Source organism: Cottoperca gobio, chromosome 5, assembly GCF_900634415.1.
Source record: "Cottoperca gobio chromosome 5, fCotGob3.1, whole genome shotgun sequence".
Classification (NCBI taxonomy): Eukaryota; Metazoa; Chordata; class Actinopteri; order Perciformes; family Bovichtidae; genus Cottoperca; species Cottoperca gobio.
The window spans coordinates 17,034,421-17,056,488 of NC_041359.1; the positions used below are offsets into that span (position 1 = coordinate 17,034,421).

Genomic DNA, 22,068 nt, shown 5'->3' on the forward strand with positions numbered 1-22,068 from the left:
AGAAGAAAAGTCTCAAAATCTAAGTTTAAAAATTCAACCTTGTCAGATTGGTTGAATTTAGAACCATTCAAAATTGAAAAACCAGTCCACCTAGATAACATAATAAAATATTAAACTTAAGCATAAGATGAAAGGACTTCTGCTTGAACAACTTGACTTGCCTCAACTCTGCATAACTGTATTAAAATTATTTTAATATAGCTCTTTGAATACTGGACACTTACACTTCTACAGAATCATGTTTAAATTATCTATTTGAAATGACTTCTTTGAAATGTAAAATTATACTATACATTCAGTAGCATTAACATATTAATATTAGGCATCAAGTCATTTTCAAATCTCATATTTAGGTTTTCAGTTGCTTATAAAATACTAATTATTACAGGCCTTTTTTTCTTCCATACTTCTGATCCACATCGTCTTAAACATTGAGATTGAAAGTTCAGGGGAAAAAAATGGACATTTGAACATCTAGATATCAACGACAACTCAGCAACTCTACTAAGGAAGACTGCATAATATGGCTGAAAGCATTATAGTGAGACATTTTTGTCAATGCAGTAATGTCTCACACACACACACACACACACACACACACACAAGGAGTTTAAGACTGACTGACATGGAGGCCTTTATTGTTTAACTATGTTTATAGTACAGTGCCACATCTCTCACCCACCATGGCGCCCGACACACAGTCAACAACTTTTAACCACCACCGTGCACACATAACACACACACATACATACACACACACACACACACACACACACACACACACACATACACACATATACACACACATATACACACACACACACACACACACACACACACACACACTGTTTTCAATGTAAACATTGCAGGCTTAAAGAGTGATACAAAAAGCAAGGTAGTCGTCATGTTTCTGCGTCCGTTCTTCCGGAGTTCCTCTCTTTCAAGAGTTCAGAGGAGGGCGACAGAAAAACAGAAATGTTATTGTTTGGTTGATCACCTTTTTGGGAACAACAAAAGAAATGTCCTGTCTAATCACTGCAGTCACAAACACACACACACACACCCATACACACGGTCAGGATTCTCATTCAACCAAATGTTTTTATCAAAGTGTAGTTAAAGTGTTTTATTTTGAATGCTTGCAGTAGGCAGAAGGGAGAATAGTGAATTTATGAAGTGGAACATCTAACAATGATTATGTTCTTTTCCCATAATCCTCTCTATAGGAAAAAGGCCTTGTGTGTCAATTCCCTTGTGTGGTCACAGGGCAGAGCGTCTGTCTTCCCAATCCCGCCCGGAGCTGTATTACCTTTTAGCTCGTACAAAGTACAAGGCGTTGGTTTTAGGGTAGTACTTCACATTCTGTTTCTTGTCCATGAGGCCTCCAAAAATGATGAGCTCTCCCCTGCCCTGTACCACTGTGTGAAGGCTGGTCTCAGGAGGCCCTGTAACCGCAGTTGGAGTCCCGTTCCCGTAAACTCTCCAGGACACCACCCGAGCAGACTTGGCCCTGGACACATCCAACACGTACATCTGCATGGGCTTGCAGTTGAGAGACTGGTACAGAGGTTTCCCTACGTTCAGGCTTTGGGGTGGGTGATGGCCGAGACGCCGTGCAATAGGTGGGATAGCATGTCCATCAGCTCCAGCAGCCTGTGGAGGGCTGGAGGACGATGATGGAGGGGTTCCAGGTGGACCCGCTCCTCCACCACTTCCTCCTCCAGGAGAAGCCCCCTGTGTCTGAAGGGAAGACGATGACGATGAAGACGATAAAGATGAGGAAGATTTGTTTTTCACTGCCTCCAGTCCTCGTCGTAAGGCAGCGGGGGACACTGCTCCTGGGGGAGTGTGTGAGGAGGCTGCAGGAGGTGTATGCAGGCCGTTGGTACTGGGCACCTCAGGGTGTTGAGTGGCAGAAAGGGGAGACTCCCAGCCAAAGTCTGTAGAGGCAGGTGGGAGAGAGCGAGAGGAAGGAGATGCAGCCTGGGCAGGGCTGGTCCTTGGAGAAGGAGAGGATCCATTTAATAACTGGGGAAGTGGAGGAAGAGGAGGGCTATCTGGGCCTTGTGAAGGAGATGGCTGTTGGGATGAGGATGGACTCCCTTCTCTGGCACTTCCTCTCGCTGAAGGCCGAGGTCTCAGCGTGCCCCATCGGCCGTTTACACACGGAGCCTCTTCAACAGCTCCCAGGACAACACCGGCGGCCCCACTCCGAACAGGAGAATGAGAGCGCAGAGAAGGCGGTTCGGGGCCCAGAGGGGCAGGCGTGGCACTTATGGGGGAGGGCCGGGAGTTAAGACTTGGGCTGAGCGGTGCACGGCCAGATGGAGCCTGTGAGAAAACCACCACACACTGGCCCACCTTGAGGTAAATGAACAAGATGAGAAAAAAGACACATTAGTGATCCATCACATACATGCTAAATATTACTGACAGCTCACTTTTCCCACCAAAATTAGCATGAATATGCATGTTCTTTTAAACACGGGAAAAGCTGCAAAACATTGGCAGGGTTAGTAAACAGTGAAACGGTTATGGTGGTTACTTCTTTTTTATATCTGTTACTTGTTCAGTCTCTCTTCCAAACTCTCAAACCGGAGTCGGTGACTGTTGGAACAGTGGAAAGACTAACAAAGACGTTGTTGAGTTTTATTTTGTTTCTGTCGAGTTTGAATGAGTGTGTTTTTCAATGATCAGTGAAGTAAAATGACTGTTGTCTGAGTCGATCCTGATGGCTTTGAGAAGAGCATATTAATTGTGCATTAATACATTTTAATCATTGTCCGAATCCCTGTTGTTTTTATTTACTAATATATATATATATATATATATATATATATATATATATATATATATATATATATATATATATATATATATATATATATATATATATTTATTTATTTTTTTTCTCTCTCACTTAAACGTGTGTTACATAGCATGGTGTCGGAAAACTGGAGCCGATAAATACCCATGACTACTGCAGTCATTTGTCCTGGGAATGAATGCCAATTGTAATGTTTCCCACTGAAGGCAAAAGCCAGATGTAAGTGGGTTGTTTGTCCAGTGGGAAAGGGGCTTAACACAGACGCTTACTCTACAAGCTGGGTGACACCACAGCTCCGGGGCCCCATGCTCCTCGTTTTCCACTTGCAGCTGCTGCCACCTCCATGGTGGTGTATCCATGTGGAGTAGCCAGGCATCTTTAAGGAGCTTTAACAGACAAGACAACCGCATAGGTCAAAACTGTAGTCACTTATAGTCACGTGGAATATTTGCTCGGAGATATAGATATGTTTTAAAACAAGAAGAAAAAAACTTACTGCATTAGGGCCGCCACAGCCTCCCAAGATGAGCAACGTCTGATCATCAATCACAATCTAATAAGAAACCATTTAAAAGATATCACTTAATTTCATATAAAAAGGTTAAGTGGAGGTTTCTGGCACAACCTTACTCACTTGCAAAGTGCATGTAGAGGGGAAGCAGGACCAAAACTCCAGTAAATCTTTAAATAACTTTATGGTCAGACCTTGGTAGGACCTTGTTAAAAAAGATTTAAATGAGCAATAATACTATCTAAGATTGGAGGAATGGATTACTTTGTCTAGCTTGAATGTTGAAGCCTTACTTGTGATTGGCCTCCTCGTGGGTGGGGTAATGGACCAGATATGGGTGGTTTGGACCAGGACCACTGCTCCAGATCCAGAACCCAGACTTCATTACTCCTGATCAGAACCATCACAGACAACATGGTGAGGTGTTACAGTCAAAGATTAGAATCACTACTAAACTCCAATTAATCAAATGTAAGACCTAAAGCTGAAATATCAGTTAATATAGGTTTTACATTAAAATATCATAACATCTATTTATATGGAGGAGTGTGTTTGAGGACTTGCTTTTGAAAAATGTTGATCAGATTTGTCAAATTAGAGACCTGTCTGGTCTTCAGGCAACTCGTCTACACAGGCCGTGTAACAGCTCCTGTGTCACTCGTTTATTGCGTTTATTGTCTATTTTCAAACTAGTGTTTGCATATGATTTACTGATGTGATGAAACTCTCTCAGCTCAGTAAATCACATACTCACAATCACCTGACATAGGACGAAATGAAAATATCATGTTACCATCATCATGGCCAAAATAAATGCAATTCAAATATTCTTAAAATGGCACTAAAACATACTGGAATCCCTTTACCTTATATTTTGTTATGGAAGAAATATTGTTTATTATATCACAGATGAGATCTTTTTTTAGTGAAAATAAACTATCTTAAATAAGTTAGTATTGATTATAATGATAATTCATCATGTTTAAAATTTTGCGAGTATTTTTTTTAAGTTGATCCGTGAAAAAATCCTATAACACTCCATCCCTACACCTGACATCTAACGAGTCAATGTCATTGTTACCGTCTATGAACAATGAGGTGAAACACCTTTGCAAATACTAGATGCCCTGTCATCTTTGCTGTAACTTTAGTGCAGATTTGGATAATGTGCAGTTAAATACAAGCAATACATTCATACATTTGTCGTGCTCCTAGTGATCCCCCAAACACCACCATGGTATTTCCAATCACAGAGGAAGAGTGGCCAGCCATAGGTGGAGGTCCATGTGTTGTAACTATACAGTTCCACCTGAGACACAGAAAAAGAGAATCACAAAATAGTGAAATAAAGATGATGAAAAGTCAAACTGTACAAAGTTTGTTTATCACATGTCACAACTATATCCTTTAACTCCCAGTAGTGAAGTCTCTCACCAGTTCTTTGAAGGAGAGTAGGTGTGGATTTCATCAAAAAATCTTTCTGGTTGGTGCAGCGGATATGGGCTGGGGCGTGTCCACCCCCCAAACAGCACTAACAGATCTTTATGCATCACTAGAGTCGCCCCAGCTTTAGGAGATGGATAAGAGCCTGGAGAGCAAAGATATGACGACAATTTTTAGCTAAATAAGCATGATTTTATATAAAATAATTAATCAATAATCCAATGATATATACCCAAAAATATGTTGGTGGAAAAAGAATTTTATTTGACCAATCACTTTTAAGTGAACTCTTACATAATGCCTTAAGTGAAAATGGTTGCACAGAAATGGAAAACACAGCACACAGTAAGACTATGCAATTCTTTTTCCACGTCACATACAAGTGACAAAAAACATACGAACATTAATTTTATGATGCAGGAGGCCAAATCTCTTGCAGTAAGTGCTCGTTGCACACGTCTCTACCTCTTAAGCCTGAACGTTCAATTTCATAAAAAGGCACAATAAGCTCTAAAGTTTACAGCAATAAAATGCAAGTGCACTAGTAAAATCATTTCACTACAATCTATTTCATCAGTGCTTCTTCTTTTATTACCACCTCCTCAAATACTGTGTACTCAGCTGCTGCTGCTGCTGCTTAGCATCTGACTACTACATTCACTTAATGTGGTTTGCCCTCCCACAGTTCCCCTTACATAAGCCCTGTGTGCAGTTACTTTTCTACCAGAGTTACGCATCGTAGAAAAAGCTCACATTTCTTTTTGCCTGTTGGCCTTTTGCTTGTAACCTACTTCGTACCTGAGGCTAAAGGGCGGATCCACTCCTTGCTGTTGAGGTCAAGTCTCCACAGATCATTGAAGGCAGCATTGCAGCTACTCTGAGTGCAACCCCCAAACACATACATAGACTGGTTCGAGTCATAATAACATGCACCTGCAACCCACAAAAAAAAGAACAATTAACCACAACTTCATAACAAACAGTGCGCCTTGAATTAGTTTTTATGTGTGCAAGGAACAGTGAAATCAGTGCCTGGGGTTACATTCAGTAAAATTGTGATTTAATCTACATCAACATTAAAGATAAACTTCGAGGTAAGTGGCATTTTTATGCCACTGATTTAAGCTACAGAATTTGACACTGAACATGTGCAAAATTCAGTGTTTATCAAAAATCTGTGTTTTTAAAGCTAAAAAATAAATGATCAAAGAACACATCTGTTCAACAAGTAAAAGCTGTTGATAAAAGGTTTGCATCAGCTTGATACTGAAAACATAAATGTGTGTTGCCTCAGTAACACTAAATCTATTTTAAGTGTTGTTGAAGTCCATTCGATAACAAAATTGATTAAGTGTCTGATGTTTCTCTTTTCATGTTTCACTAATCTTGCACCGGCCAGAAGCCATATTATATGCTGCACACTCATAATCTAATCCACAGTTATAAAACCGTACTGAAACATTTTGAGATATTAGATGCATAACCTGAAGTTCTGTATTTTTGACTTCTGGCAAAAGGGTGTGTACATGACGTGCAACTCATTTTGATATGAATTGTTGTAAAGCAGCATATACTGACTGTGTGAGAAGCGCTGAGTGATCGGGGTTCCTGGATATGGGTATGTGCGACTTTCCCACTGGATATTTCCCTCCTGGACAGCTCTCAAGAAACCGTGGTAGCACTGATAAGCAACACCTAAACCAGATCAAAGATTAGTAAGCAACACAATTTTTAAAAAGTGAACACAGAGTGCATTTTAATGAGTATAACTGTTTTCAACGTTACCTCTCAGGTGTTTAAAGCGACATTTCAGTGCTCAGCTCACAGTGTAATGCCCACTCACACCCACTGTAAGGCTAACCAATCCACCTTATGATTCAGTTTTATACATGACTATGTAAATATGAGAGGCATACCTTTAATGAGGCGATACCACTGCTTGCATACAAGCGCAGCAGTCTTGTGTTCCTGGTAAGGTGAGAGGAAGGACAGAATATATTCAAGAACTTCCTCTGGCAACTCCACCATTGTTCTCCCATCTCCTTTGGCACCACTGTCCATGTTCCCTTCTTGTCGGCAGGACCCCATGTTTGCCTCTTCTTCGGTTACCCCAGCAGGCTCTGCACCATCATCCTCTGTATCCATGGCAACAAAGCATCCATCCTCATTATCAGGGGAGCGGGACATTATTGTCTGTTGAGACATGGGGAGACATGCAAGTGATGTATGTACTTATGTTCAGGAGCATGTCTGCCATCAGCTACACTGTAACAGCGGTTAAAACCCGCCATTTAATCTAGTAGACTCACCCATTTCCCACCAGTCCCTATTTGCTGTTTATCGGATGTATCCAACTCAAATTTAACGAGGATGAAGTCTTAAACTAAATTGAAAAAGAGTAGATATTACCCAAGAAACTCAATGACACTGCAAAGCTATAACTACCATAACATTTTTGTGGCATTTATTGCTTAACAGTGTTCATTGTCACACCCATTGTCTGAAACGAGTGGTGCCCTTTCTTTAGCAGTTGGCCCCTCTTATATCGTTAGCTATATCCAACTAGCTGTCGTTAGCCATCATATACTAAATGAAATGTTGGATTGCTAATGCTAAGTACCACCCAAAGCTAACCACCTAGTATAAAACATTAAACTTGGGGTAAGCCATACGGCTAAACGAGGGACTGTTTTTGCTATAAAAAAAAAAACACCGACTAACCGGCGTGTAACGTTACATGTTATTAGATTTAACGTTTGATCCTCAGACAATATATGCTAGCACTGGCTAACGCTAGCTAACTGGTCATGAGCATCCAAGCTAACGTTACCGTTAATAAATCTTAAGCTAACGGTGTAGAGTAACAGTGTATGCAATTTCCTATGAATACACCTGCCTGGCAAAATGTGGAAACTCCCAATTTATTAAGTATCTTAAGGACACGAGAACCTTTCAGGGCAGCAGCCTCGGCTACAGTTACACCCCAACTAACTAACAAGCGAGCTAGCTGTTATCTTCAGTCTTGTCTGCTGCTGATAATCTATGCTAACGTTAGCTCGAGGAGAAGCAGTAATTAACTAGCTCATCTAATGTCATATAAATGTTGTCAATTTCACCCCTTAACTGTTGCAGCTTTATTAATACCGTTGTTTTAGACGTGGTCTTTAGTGGGCTCTGAGCGTATATCTTTCCTCTCCTTCCCCCGGTATCAGCTCCGGAGGTTCCTCTGCAGCCTCCAAACAGTCGCCATCTTCCGCTCTGTGAACAACGTCCTCCGCAGCACAGCGACGCTGCTCAGCGGTGACTGTGTACCAGGGTGGGTCCTCTGGGCCAAACACTGCGCACCCAGCTGCTACAGTGGGATAATGTGTCACCCAGGGGAAAGTTGGAATTACCCGATTTTAAAATGTAGATAATTAACAGAATACCGTAATATAATCAGGTATAATTGTTATCTTAAAAAATAAAACAGTAAATCCATTTGAGAATGGGTGATACCACAGACACTGATAGAAAAATAAACTGGAAACATGGAAAAGACTTGGTGAACTGTCAAAACACCATTTAAGCATAAACCCATGGTTACCATTGGACTTAAAGAAATGTGGGCTATTGACCTAATTTTGGGTATAGTAAATTATGAATACGAAGAATGGAAATGCTGGCTTTTATTAAGATTGTATTTACACATCAAAATAAAATGGAATCAAAACGTTATTACAGACTCAGGGTCAAGATAAAGGACAAGATATTACATAATAAATTACACACAAAAGCACAAAAATAAATCCTTGTTTGAAAATAATACAATTCAATGTCCTACAAAGAGACAACTACCATTGTCTCCTCTCCACAGATTGGTAGTGTATAGAACTAAGCCCTATATTTGACAAGCCCAAGATGATTTTATTTTAAGAGTCATTAAGCCAGCAACAATTTTGGGCATTAGATTTCTTAGAACAGTTTGTAAAGTATTGACTGCAGCCACAAACAATTCACTTGCACAACACCATCTGGTCTCTTAAGCAATATTCTCATAGCATCTTTCTAAGCTCCTCGAAGCCCCTGTAAGCTTGCTTTTCTGTAGTTTGACCACAAGTGTGCAGTATAGAGTGGTGTACAATATGCTCTAAACAGAGACATCTCCACTCTATCTGTATACATGCACTAAACTTGCGTAAGAGAATGTTTTCTTATGGATACATCATGCGGCATTGCCTAAAATGTCCAAGATATTTTACCTTATTACAGACACTAAAAAGAAAAGACAAAGGAAGAAAAGAAAACTGTTTTATACTTGGACATCTAAAATTATCTTCCATTAAAGAGCTCTATTTAAGCCTGCAAACAGTTTTGTTAACTGACCAGTCTGGTGCTATACTGTGAAGAGTTTCATTGTGTATCCTCTGTCCTCCAGGACTTTTCTATTGGTTGTTTTTGTAAAGGAAGGAGAAAATAATAATAATTATAAAAACTAGGGAGCTGTAATGAAAACACAAGGAAATTATCAATGTAAGCTGACCTGTCTTTGGTCCTAAATATATGCACTATAAATGCACATTTTAAAAAAGAAATCACTTTAATCTGTTAATGTTAATTTATTTAACAGTGCTTATTCTTTTTCTTCAAAAAACATCCAAACAAACCGCAAACTGAATTTCTAAATAATCTTAACCAGAGCAGAAGCCATTTAATGTCTATACACATATACTTTTACTCTTATCAACATATAATCAAGTCCATCAAAATGGCATAAAAGCATTTATTTGTATTATTTTGAAAGTGTTGGCTGTACATGTTTCATCAATGTAAAGTATATCTTTTGGACTATCATCGCTGTACATTTCACAAATGAAACTATACATTATACTTTGAACTTGTGCACATTCTATGGACAATCTTTTACACATTCCTGCACAAAACTGTTCAGCTCTTCATTTTTTTTAAATCAGATATATTGTACATATTTACTTTTTCAGAATATTTTCTATTGTCAATATATTTTATTTAGGTTTCTTGACTGTTTGGAGTAGCCTACTTATATTTTATTTTATCTGACTATGTTAATTGTATGCACCAAATTTCTTGTAAGCCTATATTAGAAAACCTACTTGGCAACAAATGTTTTCTGATTTTTTTTGTGCTGCGTTCAGGTCTCAACGTTCACTATCCATGCTCAACTGCTTGTTACAAACATAGACTGGTTACAACTATAAAGTAACTATAACAAAAAGGGACGGTGATATTTCAAATAAATTATGTTTATAATCCTATGCTGGCAATTATAACGTTTCACTTTGGGCCTTTATGTATCGTATTTTATGTCCAGTGACCACTGTAGTGTTTCGGTCGGTGCCACGCACAAGACTTGAACGCAGCACTTCACTTCAACACCATGGTGAACACAAACAGACTCAGCCAAAAATAAAAACTCAGCCAACTACCTACCAAAAACAACGACAGTGCTTTGAAGTGAGTGTATCTCTCACTGTTTAGTGATACACATAAAGCGCCAGGCAGTTAAATTATTTATATTACTTTATCTTGCTGGTTAAGTTGTCTTGTTGGAAGCCAGCAATGTGACGCTACCTAAGCTAACGTTGATATAACGTCATTTCCCCTCTTGTTTAAACGGTTAAACTTGAGAGGCACAGCTCTAATGTTAAACCCTAGCTAATACAACTATCAACAATCCAAAACTATTGTTTACACCCAGTGTTTTTCCGTCCGAGCGACGTGTGGACGACACCGTGGATTTACCGAGGTAGACGTTACGCCAAATTTAAAGTAGCAGGCATCAGCCGGGGGGGATTGCCCTCAGCAGAGCATTAAGCTAGCAGGCTAACACGCGGCCAGGCAACGGTTTGTGGATTTGTGAATTATTCAGCCTTCATCTGATCACACACACACTCGTGTTATTGACTCCGCCGGTCGAATTGAGCTCTGCCCACCGTCCCGTGCCCTCTGCGTGGATGGGAGATAGTTAGTGGAGCTGAAGAGGTAACCAGCGAGCAGTCCTGTTAAACATGGAGGATGAAGAGGTTGCAGAGAGCTGGGAAGAGGCAGCGGACAGCGGGGTGAGAAACACTAACGTTGAACAAATATTATTGTAAACAAGATTATAACTTGATTTCAGTTCACCAGTCACCTAGCATATATCTGTCACACGCTGCATGTATCTGGTGCTTGAATATTTGATATAAACACGTTTTTATTTAATTATATGTCGGCTTGTTTTGTCATCAAAGAAATCAGCTTGCCTTCCTGACTGAGTTTTGCAGGCCTCGTTGTCCCATAACGACACGGGACTGAGGCTGGCTTCATGTCCTGTTATTTATCCAACACAATGATCTTATAATTTGTGAAAATCCCGAATAATATCAACAAAAAAACTTAATTTTTACATAGTCGACTTTTTCCAATAATTCCCCCATTTTTTTAGACCCGCCCATTGCGGAAATGAATCATACAATACTATAATAGTGTGGCAGCATCTCCAGGGACTTTGAAATGGTATATTTAGAGTAAAGGCAAATATATCTACCAGATTAGTATAGCATGTGTTGGAAAATTAACCCAGTTTGATTTGTGTGTGGCTAATTGTAAAATTATCTGTTATCAGTAGAGTCCAATTACTTTAATCCTTTTTTAATTTTTAATTTTATGTTCCCTGTAAAACATTCTAAGTGGCTGCAGAAACATGTGTGTTGTTATTATTATGGATATTGTTGTAATGTATTTGTTGAGTTCTTTCTTGAGTGCATTATTTTATCCTCATCTTTATAATGAGCAAAATGTAATTCAATACCTGCTCAACATGTTGATATGATCTGATGGGAGATATGTACAGTTTATGCTGTCAACTTTGCATTGGCTTAATACTATATGTGAATTTGAACTTCTGTCTGAAAATGTATATAACATATGCAATCAGCCACATTTTTCTCACCTCTGATAATGAACTTGTTGGAAAATGTAATATATGTCTTTCTCTGCAGGAAATAGAGAGAAGGCTTGAGGCTAAACTGAAAATAAATCAGGAGGCAAAGTAAGCAAAGAGACAATAAAAAAATAAAGTTAAATGTATGGTAAGATTTCAAGGTTTTTCCAGTAATTTCATTCCTCTTACTTGCTTTTACTTGTGCAGGAAGTTCAGCCTGGGTTCGGGTGGCTCACCTGTTCGAACTGCTATTGTAATCCAAGATGACTCTCTGCCTGCAGCACCCCCACCACAAATTAGAATTTTGAAACGTCCCTCAAATAACGGCACCGCAGGAAACCTTGCATCCTCGACTCGTCCCTCTCAGCAGATGAAGTCTCTGGCTCAGAGGGAGGCCGAGTATGCAGAAGCCCGAAGAAGGATCTTGGGAAGTGCATCTTCAGATGATACGCCTCAGGACAATCCATGCCAGGAGAGGTAAGACAAAACAACAAAGTAGAGAAAAACAATGAATTTACACAGTAGTTAATCCACAAAGAAGTGAAAAACACTTAATTTATTCTCATTTCTCCTTATATCAATAGGCCAGCTCGTGTGAGCGTGCAGCAACCATCAGAACCAGTTCGTCCAAACAATCATGTGATCCGCCAGCCCACTGGCCCAGATGGCACCTCAGGCTTCCGACTCTGCAGATAAACAAGAACTACATGCTGCAAGGAATCAGCTGTCTCCCTGAGAGGGCATAAAGGGTGGCTGTTAAAGGGGTTGTTTGTGGTATGAAGAGCAGAGTGGTGGGATGACACATAATTTGACAGACATTAGAATTATGAAGACGTAGCATGGATTGAAATGAACTTCTCCGCCTTCTCTGTACTCTGCTTACTGGCATGGTCTTTGGCTTTCACCTTGTCTTTTCCTTCTGTGGAACGCTGCAAGGGTCTGGCAGAGATCAGCCAAAGATCTGAAACCCCTTCTGTTCCACACTGTGAACAGGCCTTTGCCTCACATCCCTACACACTGTGATACTTCGATGTACCATGAGGTGCCCTATGATTTTAAGTATGATTGGCCGGCCGAGCGCCAGGGCATCAGGTGTCTGCCTCTTCAGGGAGAATAAGGAGAGCTTGTGAATCTGTGGGAATTCCCCGCAGAGGCGCAAGCAAACGAGCTGGCCTTTCCACTGATGGAGCGTGGATCATGGCTGGGTGTCCACCGGGAAGCTGGCCTCAGGTTGTTGGGTCCAGTGGAAATGAAATGTCTGACAGTGCTGAGCGTTTACTGTGTGCTCAGCAGCTTTAGTGCAAGGTGAACAAAAAGTCAAACTGATCCAACACTTTGAGTAAAAGTGCACAGTGCTCAAAAGTGTGTTTTTATACTGTAGCTGCGACGCAGAGGCTCAGAGCAGCACTTTTCACAGTCCACAGGCCTCTGTTGGCACTGGTGGTTAGGAAAGAAATGTCCGGTGGGCACGCAGCCTGTGGCCAAAGATTATAGATCAAAATGTCACTAAATCTAATCTTATTCAAGCAATAAAGATGAATTTATCCCTAGATTATTTTTTACATACTGCCTAATTACCTGTGCTGTGTTTTGTTTCAAATTTATCTTTTGTTTTAAACGGCTGAAATTGTTTCTTCATGTTTGTGTTTTGTGAGACATAGTATGTGTTAAGATCAGTAGTGTATCAGAGATTAGATGATGTAGCCTGCAAAGGAAACATTATTGGTAGTGTCATATTCAATTTTATCAAAGTGGAAAAAGTCAAATCTATTCATGAATTGAGAATCTTAAATCATCGTGCATAAATGTCCCTGTGTTTGTGTTGCCTTGCTGTTTCTAATCTGAATGGCTATGTTGGAATTTCTCTTACAGCCAACTGCACTGCATCGGTCTAGAAAAGAGGACTTTGATGTGTTTCTGCACCAGTTAAAATATATTGACTGATTGCGTTAAGATTGTTTAGTCTTTGGAAAAACAATTAGATGCCCAAGCGTAGAAAATGATATAGCCACATGACAACTGCGTGATTTTCGAAAAGGTCAGGGAAATTTGTGGGGAGGACTACAAAAATGATCTCACAAATAATTAGAAATCTCCTTTTCTAATCCGTATACTTTAAAACAAAGCCAAATTCCACTGCTTGGTTTTAAGTCTTTAATGTGGCGGTTTTCACACAAAAGAACACCATTGTTGGCTGCTGATTGAAAATAAAAACTTGCAAATCAATAATCTCATCAAATACTGAAGTCATTTTTGAGCCCTTTGACACTGATCCCTGGTCAATCCTATGTCACTGGGGCACAGTTTATAACTGCAAGAGTGTTAGGCATATACAAAACCATACTCGGTAAGGGTGCAATAATGCTTTTCTTACAGAAGTGTAAGAAATTTGACCATCATTTATACAAATAGTTTCCAGTATCGGTTAAACCATTGAAATATTCACAATAAATGTAATGCATTGAAACTATGATTGATGGTAATAACAAACTCATCAATATGGCTTAAATTGCTGCATTTGTACCACTTAATCCAAACTCACTTGTTGTAAAAAAAAAATCATCAAAGAAATAGACTTAGGGTCGGGAGTTCATCGTCCATGTCTGGGAATTGAAGTTTTCCTTTTGTTATTGTTTGATGATAGCATTGTAAGTTGTCCCTTACAGCTCTAACATCTCAATATTTGTGTTTTATGAGACACTACTCATAATGCAGGAATCAGTTTCAACTATTGAAATAAAATGGATTTGGAATCATTTCCAATTGATAATTAAAAGCAAACGCCATCCTGTATCTGTTCTACACATGAAGCTTTGTTTCAGCTATTCACAGCCCCCTGTTTACTTTGAGGCTGATTTGATGTCATTGTCATTCTGAAACTTGAAAAACAAATGAAATTTGAATACCCTTTAATAAACACACTTCAAACTTGTGTATGTTTGTTTCATCCTGTGAAGGGCTCATTGCATGGCTGGAATGTGGTCTCCAGTCAAATGAAAGTGCTTCACATGGCAATTACGTATTTAAAATGATGTAACACATTACCACGAGACAGGTTTTCATCAGGGTGTATGTTTGAAACCTGGTTCTTTAGCAGAAAGTTGGATGAATTCAAAGCATACTATTCCTAAAGGATTTAATGTGATACAGTTAGCAATATACTGAATATGGTTGGTAAATTTGGCACATGGAACAACAGTTTTAAGTCTATATTTTGTAATATTTCAAGAAAAAGCAGTAGTCCCATGTGATAAGAAAATAGCTATCTCAGAAACTTCAAGGACCACAATCAAGTGTTTGGTAGCTATGAACTCGTTTATAACTTGAAAATCCTGATTTTGACTATTGACAAAGGTCAGATTTTTTCATGTGTTCAATTAGTATTAGGCCTATTAGATACATTTGCCCAAAGTATGTCCACCATACCAGATTGTCTTTAGTTACGGAAGAGTATGTTTACAGTGTTGCATTAGCAAGTCTTCTCTGACCGGAGTACAGGATCTCCCCCAGCACTGCTCAAACCTTCCTGACCGGAGTACAGGATCTCCCCCAGCACTGCTCAAACCTTCCTGACCGGACGCGGCGCTGTTTGAAGCGAGCACCGCGGCTCGTCTGTTTCAACTGGTGTCCATTGAACGTCGGAAGTTGGTTCTGATAGTTAGTGAAACTTGACAAAATGGCAGAAGACAGCAGTTATGAGTCAATGCTCTGTGTTAAGCCCGAAGTTCACGTTTACCGGATCCCGCCGCGGGCCTCTAACCGAGGATATCGGTAAGTACAGCAGTAACGGTAGTAACTGACGAGTCTCACTGACTGCGAGACAAGTGTCCGTCACCATGCTAATTTAACGGATATACATCCATTATCGGACAGCCAGTTGTTAGGATGGATGTTTGTTACTTTCTCTATTTCCCTGCGAAGTGTTAGTCGACGGTTACAACACACACATCCGGTAACTACTAATGATGTAGATACACACACACACACACACACACACACACACACACACACACACACACAACCGAGCTAGCTGATGCACAGGCTAGAGCCTATGTGTGCTAATAACGTAAGCATTATTTCCAAACACAAGTTGGCAGCTGAAGTCGGACACAAACATCCAGACTGTGTCAACAAACAGTTAGTTGACTGCGAATTACACCCGGTGTCATTTAAAAAGTTACATTTAGTTGTGAAAGACATGAGAAACGCTGACTTTGTTGATTTATTTAAGCCTAGAAAGTTTAAAATGGTTGGAATCACGTCTGTCCGATAATGGATATAAGAGTTTAGAAAAAAGGCCAGCAGTTAACGTTAACTAAGCTAAAAAGAAAATATAATTAAGTTAAATACATGCACTATTGTTAAACTATAGCAGACAAAGTTACCTTAAGTTACTAACTAACTCTGCCTGTATCTGGATGTGACTCTCTTAAAGTTAGATTAAAGTTAGATTTCAGGTGGAGGTTGTTGGAAGAAACTGTCCTTGGAAACAGCTGTTGGATTAAAAAAAAAATTTTTTGCTTTTTTTTTTTGTTGCTCAGATGTCATTTTTATTTGCCATATTTGTTAATTAAGACAGAAACTCTAAAATAGTTTTTGTTTGAAAATGAAAACCTTCGAGTTTGTTTTGTCTGCTGCAGATTGTCTGTGAATCATCTATTTACAAATGAGCCATGCCAGTCCCTTTTTATAGGATTGTTTCCCCTCAGTTGGCAGCAGAGAGAAGAGTTCACTGTTTACGTAAATGTCTCCGTTTAGTCTTCCTGAAAACTTTTAATTTCACTTCCTCTTGCTATGAAAAGCTGCAGTTGTCTGGGTACAAACAGTCATTAAGTCAGCCACTTTCATGTTCAGATGTGTGTTTCCTGCTTTGCTAGTGCTGCTGACTGGAAGCTGGATGAACCTGCATGGAGCGGTAGGATGAAAATCACTGCTAAAGACAAGATCGCCTACATTAAGTTAGAGGACAAAAACACAGGTAAACAAACTGACATCTCCTCGCTACTGACTCATTTATGTGGGTCTCTTAACTTTCCTTAAACCGTGCCAAGTATCAGTAAAGCATTGACATGTTTAAAGTGAGCCCTTATTTTATTTTTTCAAACTTTAAAGCGGACCTGGCTCAAGATGGTGGTTCAAAAATGCTTGAGACTTAAAACATATGGTACACACAGGTGTTTCCTGTCACAGGCTAGATTTTAACCTGACAACAGAGCCAAGGGGAGGGGCAGACATTAGTTTTCTCTCAGACCACTTGAATAACAATATGCTGAAATGTTATTATAACATTTTTGCCCAAAGACCACAAAGATAAACTGCCTACCTCAGCTTTTGTGTCATTTTGGATGATGTCGAGCACGCAGAAAAGCAGTTGTGAGAAAACATCCACTATGCAACAGATTTACATCTCTGTTATTTTTGTTAACAGCAATATGTATTCCACAGCAGATTCATGACTTTGCTTGCATCACATTAACAAGTCTTCTGCCATGTTTGCTAAGCATGTGCTCGAGGCTAGTTACACATGTGTGCTTTGTTCTGTAGTTTTACAGGTGAGTATTTGCTTTGATAAATTTGCAGCAGACTAGAGGCTCTTTTCACATTCGATTGTAAACGTTTTGTCTCAAATTGAGCTTTTAAACTCAATGACTACGGTCACTAAGAATGTTACAAGATTCTGCTAAATGAATATCTTCAGTTATCTTTCTTCGTCCTTTTCAACCAACCTTTTACTTGATCACCCACAACAAATAAATAACCATAAGGAACTGTTTGGTTTACATTTGTTCTTTGCAGGAGAGTTGTTTGCCCAAGCTCCAGTCGAACAGTATCCAGGGTGTGTAGTTGAATCAGTCACAGACTCCAGCAGATATTTTGTGATCCGGATAGAAGATGGCAATGGTAAGACACTTTCATCAGACTCTGCCTTTGCTTCAAAACCTTTTGAAAATAAGAAGAAGGTGGATATACATCTCAAATGCAATGTCACATTTATAGAAAAATGCATTATATTGGTTAGAAATAGTAATAATCTAAATTTAGGAATTCATTATAAATTTTATATATCTATGTTTTGATAATGACACAGCATCATTTATCTCCATGATCCTTAGTGGATACATCATAGTGACACAAGACTGGGGTCAAGACAATCACAGGAACTCTGTCTGAAGCTGCAGTTATCAAGTGACAGATTTAGTTCATTTTCAGGCTAATAGTGGTAGTGATAGATCAGGCCTATACTCTTTGTTACTGTTTGTGTACTCTAATGTGATTTTTGTCTTTTTAAAATTGCGTTTATCCAGGACGTCATGCTTTTATCGGTCTGGGTTTTGCTGATCGTGGAGACTCATTTGACTTCAACGTAGCTTTACAAGACCATTTTAAGTAAGTAGGCTTTTAAGAAACATTTTGCTATCTGATCTTTGTTTATACATGAAAAAGGTTCCAAACATGTATGCTTGCAATCACTGCAATCACCCAGTTTTACTTTATCCAACAATGTTTCAGTGATTTAGTTATTATGCTTTTCAAACTCTATTTCTAAAGGTGGGTGAAGCAAGAAGGCGAGCTCGCGAAACAGGAAGCTTCTGATATTGTAGCACCTAAACTGGACCTCAGCTTCAAAGAGGGACAAACGATCAAGATCAGCATTGGGGTGAGTCATTCAGCATTACAGATGTAAAATAATAATAATAATGAAAATATGTAGATATTTTCTAATACAACTATTTCTCTTGGGATGATCTGATCATTTGTATATTTTTGTTGTGTGAACAGATCAGATATTTCTGTATTTGCCATTATATGCAAACTGTTATGTTTTTAAGGATTTAAAAGGCTGTCTGTTATTTGACACTATTAGGATAAAGGGGGGGGGAAAGGAACTCTCTTTCTTGTGTTCGCTTGTCATTCATAGCTAGATAAATCCTCTGGTCCATCACTTACACATACTTGGAAATTAGCAAGCACTAAATAATCATGATCAAAACATCATTTAAAGTGTCAATATACATTGAAACGCTGTAGGTATAAATAAACTCTGTTAACTTGTTTGCAATTGCGTTTATAGTTGCAATTTAGATGTGATGACATTTTTGGTTTAGATTTTAATAAGTGCTTGAACTCTACTCTTAACAAACTGTACCAACCCTGAAAGGATCAAATTGAACAATGACAGATTTTATGCAACAGAGAGTAAACGATAAAGACCTTCAGAAACTCTCTCTGTTACAGAATATCAAGAAGAAGGAAGCAGGCGGAGTCAAACCGCGCGGCATGGCCGGGGGTCTTCTCCCACCTCCACCAGGTGTAAAGGTTGGAGGTGTCATACCGCCTCCTGTGGGACAGCCGGCAGTCTCGGCTGAGCAGACTAACCCTGGTGATCACCTTTGCTGTTGTATAAAAATAAAACAACATCTTCACATGATTTGAAACAGTTTTCATGCTTTCTGTTATTGTTTCTCTCCACATCCAGCCTCTCTTTTAGACTTTGGGTCCCCCGGCCCTGCAGCCCCACCCAGCGCCGACGTGTGGGGGGATTTCACATCTGCAGGCTCAAAGTAAGTTTTTCACCCAAACAAAAGGTCACCTGTATTTTTGACTGTGTAGTAATCCGTCTTGTCCATCTGTCACATTTGTGTTTGTTTGATTTCATTTGTTAACACTTTCTTTAATGCCCATGTCTACAGCGCATTATAACCACTCTTATAATGCATTACAATCTGCTTATGAAGCGTTATACATATGTATGAGTGCTTATAGTTATACAGTGCTGTAAGAAGATTATAGTGCATTAAAAGTATGTTTTATAATGCATTGTAGACTTGGGCGTGATAGAAAGTGTTACCTTTTTTTAATTTTTCCCCCACTCATAATCATCACACCCCCCTCTCCTCCACAGCTCCAGTAAAGATGCTGTCACAACGGGATGGGTGCAGTTTAGTTGAGCGGTGACAAAACGTGCACACACTCAGGTTCCATACATTCCCTGGGCAGGACGATTGTGGCAAAAAGAAACTAAGCGAGAGGAAATGTTAGCAAACGTGACTGGCTCATTTGTTCTGTAAAGAATATGTTCACATAAACTATAGCCCGCTGACCAACACACTCTGGAGGAACAAACCGCAAACATGTACATATTTTTTAGAATCTTACATTTGTCTCACACTCTGCTATGAAGCGGGATCTTTGATTTTAGAAGTGGGGTGGTCACTAAAGCGAGTGTCTGCTCCCCTGAAGAACAGTGAGCATGTTGATGGTTCAAAGCAAAGATTTTCTTGTTACACTAACCAGATGAAAACATCTATCCAATGCCTTCAATCAAATGTTCCCTTGTTTTATTTCTAGTTTCTATTTCGTTTCACTGTTAATCTGTCCACAATCAGATTTGATCGTATTCCTCGTCTTTACGTCCTCATGCTTCATCGCAGTTATCTAATTTACACCAGCACCACTCATCTCAAGGTTGTTTTTACCATTTTGGGAACATTAGTTTACCCATTGAAGTATTTGTTTAGCTTTATACCAGTATGTGTGAATTTTGTTTTCTGTTTCCTAGTTTTTGTTTTAGGAGATCTTGCAAAACTATATTCATATTTTATCATTTGTTTTACATTAAACTTCTTAAGCCTTCATCAAATATACCCAGATTTTTTAGATCATGGTTTTGGAAAACGTCTTGATGGCTATTTTATGTCTGTCATTCAAAGTCTGAACATGTTTTTGTTCATGTTTGTGTACGCCCTTTATATGTCTTTACCTCGTGTGTTGTTGCTTTTAAAATGTGCCTTTTACCAAACTGAAATTTCCTCAATCTCGTCGCTAATTTGCGAGTATTTGATTAAGTGCCTTTCTAAAAAAAGATCTCAAATGTATAAAATGTAAACCTATGTCCTCTTGTAAATAAACAATATATTTCCTTGACTCTTGTTTTGAATGTTTGTTAGTGAATCTCTGCTTGAGAGGTTGAAGAGAGCTGTTCTCCTGTTACACATTTCTCCTCTTCACAGGTGCAGTATGTTCTCAGATATTGGACCAATATAAAGTGTTTGGTATCACATAACGTTGTTCATAAGGAGAACATGGAGTCACTAAATTACCTCCTCAATGTAATCGGCAACATAATCTAACAGGATTGTTTTTAATATTCATCACAGCCAGTATGTCAGAAACATTGCCAAAAATGTGTTAAATAACTTTAAATATATTCAAATTGCATCAAAATGTAGGTTTTATTGTGTTTATTAATGTCTTGGTTAGTATTTCAAATTCTTCAATACTTAAACAGACTTATGTCTCTGATTCTTCTGGCTGTGAACAATCCACAACACTAATACAGATGTGGTGTTTACCAGGTATGAACATTATTTTTACATTTAACACTTTGACTTGAGAAATTAGCCACTTTATATATTTACCATATTTAGTGCATATAGCTACAGAAATTCTGGCATCGATGAAGTTAGTGAGCTTCATTGAAAATATTTCTACTTTAATGATGGAAGAAGTACTCAGATATTTTACTCACGTAAACATAGTAATACCACAGTGTACAAATACTCTATTACAAGTAAAAGTCCAGCGTTCAAAATCTTTCTTAAGTTAAAGTACAAAACTATTGGCATCAAAATATACTTAAAGTACCAGAAGTGTGTATTCATTATGCAAAATGTCTCATTTCAGAATAATATACATCATATTACTGGATAATAAATATTGATGCATGAGGCAGATTGTAATTACTTATTCTTTCTTTATTCTGCCGGGCATCTTAATCCATAAAATTACATAATAATGTATCAGTTGATCGACATTGTGTGATAATCTGTATCCGCAAAGTAACTAGTACCTAAGTACAGCACTTGATTGAATTACATTCTACACTGGGTATTATTATTTAGTATTATGTGGATTTTAAGTCTTGCTGACACTTAGGGTCTTTTTTACTATTATTATAATTCTTAATAATTTGTACAAAATGTTTATTGACGGGTTTCATTCAAACTGTGTTGACAACTGAGATGATCGTGCAACACGATGAGTGTAAGCAGCTGAGCTGTAAGCAGAACTGGAAGTCCCTCCCCGGAAAAAGCATGGGGGAAGATTTCGGAGGAAGGCGACACTGATGGTAGGCTTCATTTATAACTGCTGGGGAGGAGGTTTCTTTCTGCCTCTGTGATGTTACAGCCCGCTCAGAAGAATGGAGGGACGGCAGGATAACAATCATCTGTCGAGGTGAGGCTGTAAATTCAACGGGGAAGTGGATGTTTGCACCGCATACACAGGAACACAATAAGGGTGAATATCGCTACTTAAAGCGTTTTATATGTTGGCTGCCTGCGCGTT

General features: G+C 38.9%; 3 protein-coding genes across 5 annotated transcripts; 2 read left to right on the plus strand and 1 right to left on the minus strand.

The window, feature by feature from the left end:
* Window positions 1-609: 609 nt before the first annotated feature.
* Window positions 610-8,160, minus strand: fbxo42 (F-box protein 42). 2 transcript variants are annotated; one of them, XM_029431277.1, is made up of 10 exons: window positions 7,926-8,160; window positions 6,698-6,916; window positions 6,360-6,476; window positions 5,580-5,714; window positions 4,773-4,926; window positions 4,537-4,647; window positions 3,632-3,728; window positions 3,324-3,380; window positions 3,097-3,213; window positions 610-2,361 (listed from the first exon to the last, which is right to left on the minus strand). In XM_029431277.1, the coding sequence occupies exons 2-10, from the start codon at window positions 6,867-6,869 to the stop codon at window positions 1,306-1,308; spliced, it is 2,016 nt and encodes a 671-aa protein (XP_029287137.1). In that variant the 5' UTR covers window positions 6,870-6,916; window positions 7,926-8,160; the 3' UTR covers window positions 610-1,305. The 2 variants fall into 2 exon arrangements, with proteins under 2 accessions (XP_029287137.1, XP_029287136.1); XM_029431276.1 differs by having other exon boundaries at window positions 6,698-6,974.
* Window positions 8,161-10,228: 2,068 nt separating this feature from the next.
* LOC115008058 (SUZ domain-containing protein 1-like) lies at window positions 10,229-14,653 on the plus strand. The gene is made up of 4 exons (XM_029431320.1): window positions 10,229-10,858; window positions 11,780-11,829; window positions 11,929-12,198; window positions 12,306-14,653. The coding sequence occupies exons 1-4, from the start codon at window positions 10,808-10,810 to the stop codon at window positions 12,415-12,417; spliced, it is 483 nt and encodes a 160-aa protein (XP_029287180.1). The 5' UTR covers window positions 10,229-10,807; the 3' UTR covers window positions 12,418-14,653.
* A 596-nt stretch (window positions 14,654-15,249) lies between these two features.
* Window positions 15,250-20,646, plus strand: necap2 (NECAP endocytosis associated 2). Of its 2 annotated transcripts, none has more exons than XM_029431308.1 (8): window positions 15,250-15,492; window positions 16,599-16,699; window positions 17,518-17,622; window positions 18,027-18,108; window positions 18,271-18,379; window positions 18,958-19,102; window positions 19,199-19,283; window positions 19,413-19,599. In XM_029431308.1, exons 1-8 carry the CDS (start codon window positions 15,398-15,400, stop codon window positions 19,420-19,422), a joined length of 732 nt encoding a protein of 243 aa, XP_029287168.1. In that variant the 5' UTR covers window positions 15,250-15,397; the 3' UTR covers window positions 19,423-19,599. The 2 variants fall into 2 exon arrangements, with proteins under 2 accessions (XP_029287168.1, XP_029287167.1); XM_029431307.1 differs by lacking the exon at window positions 19,413-19,599 and adding an exon at window positions 19,625-20,646 and having other exon boundaries at window positions 15,256-15,492.
* Window positions 20,647-22,068: the final 1,422 nt, after the last annotated feature.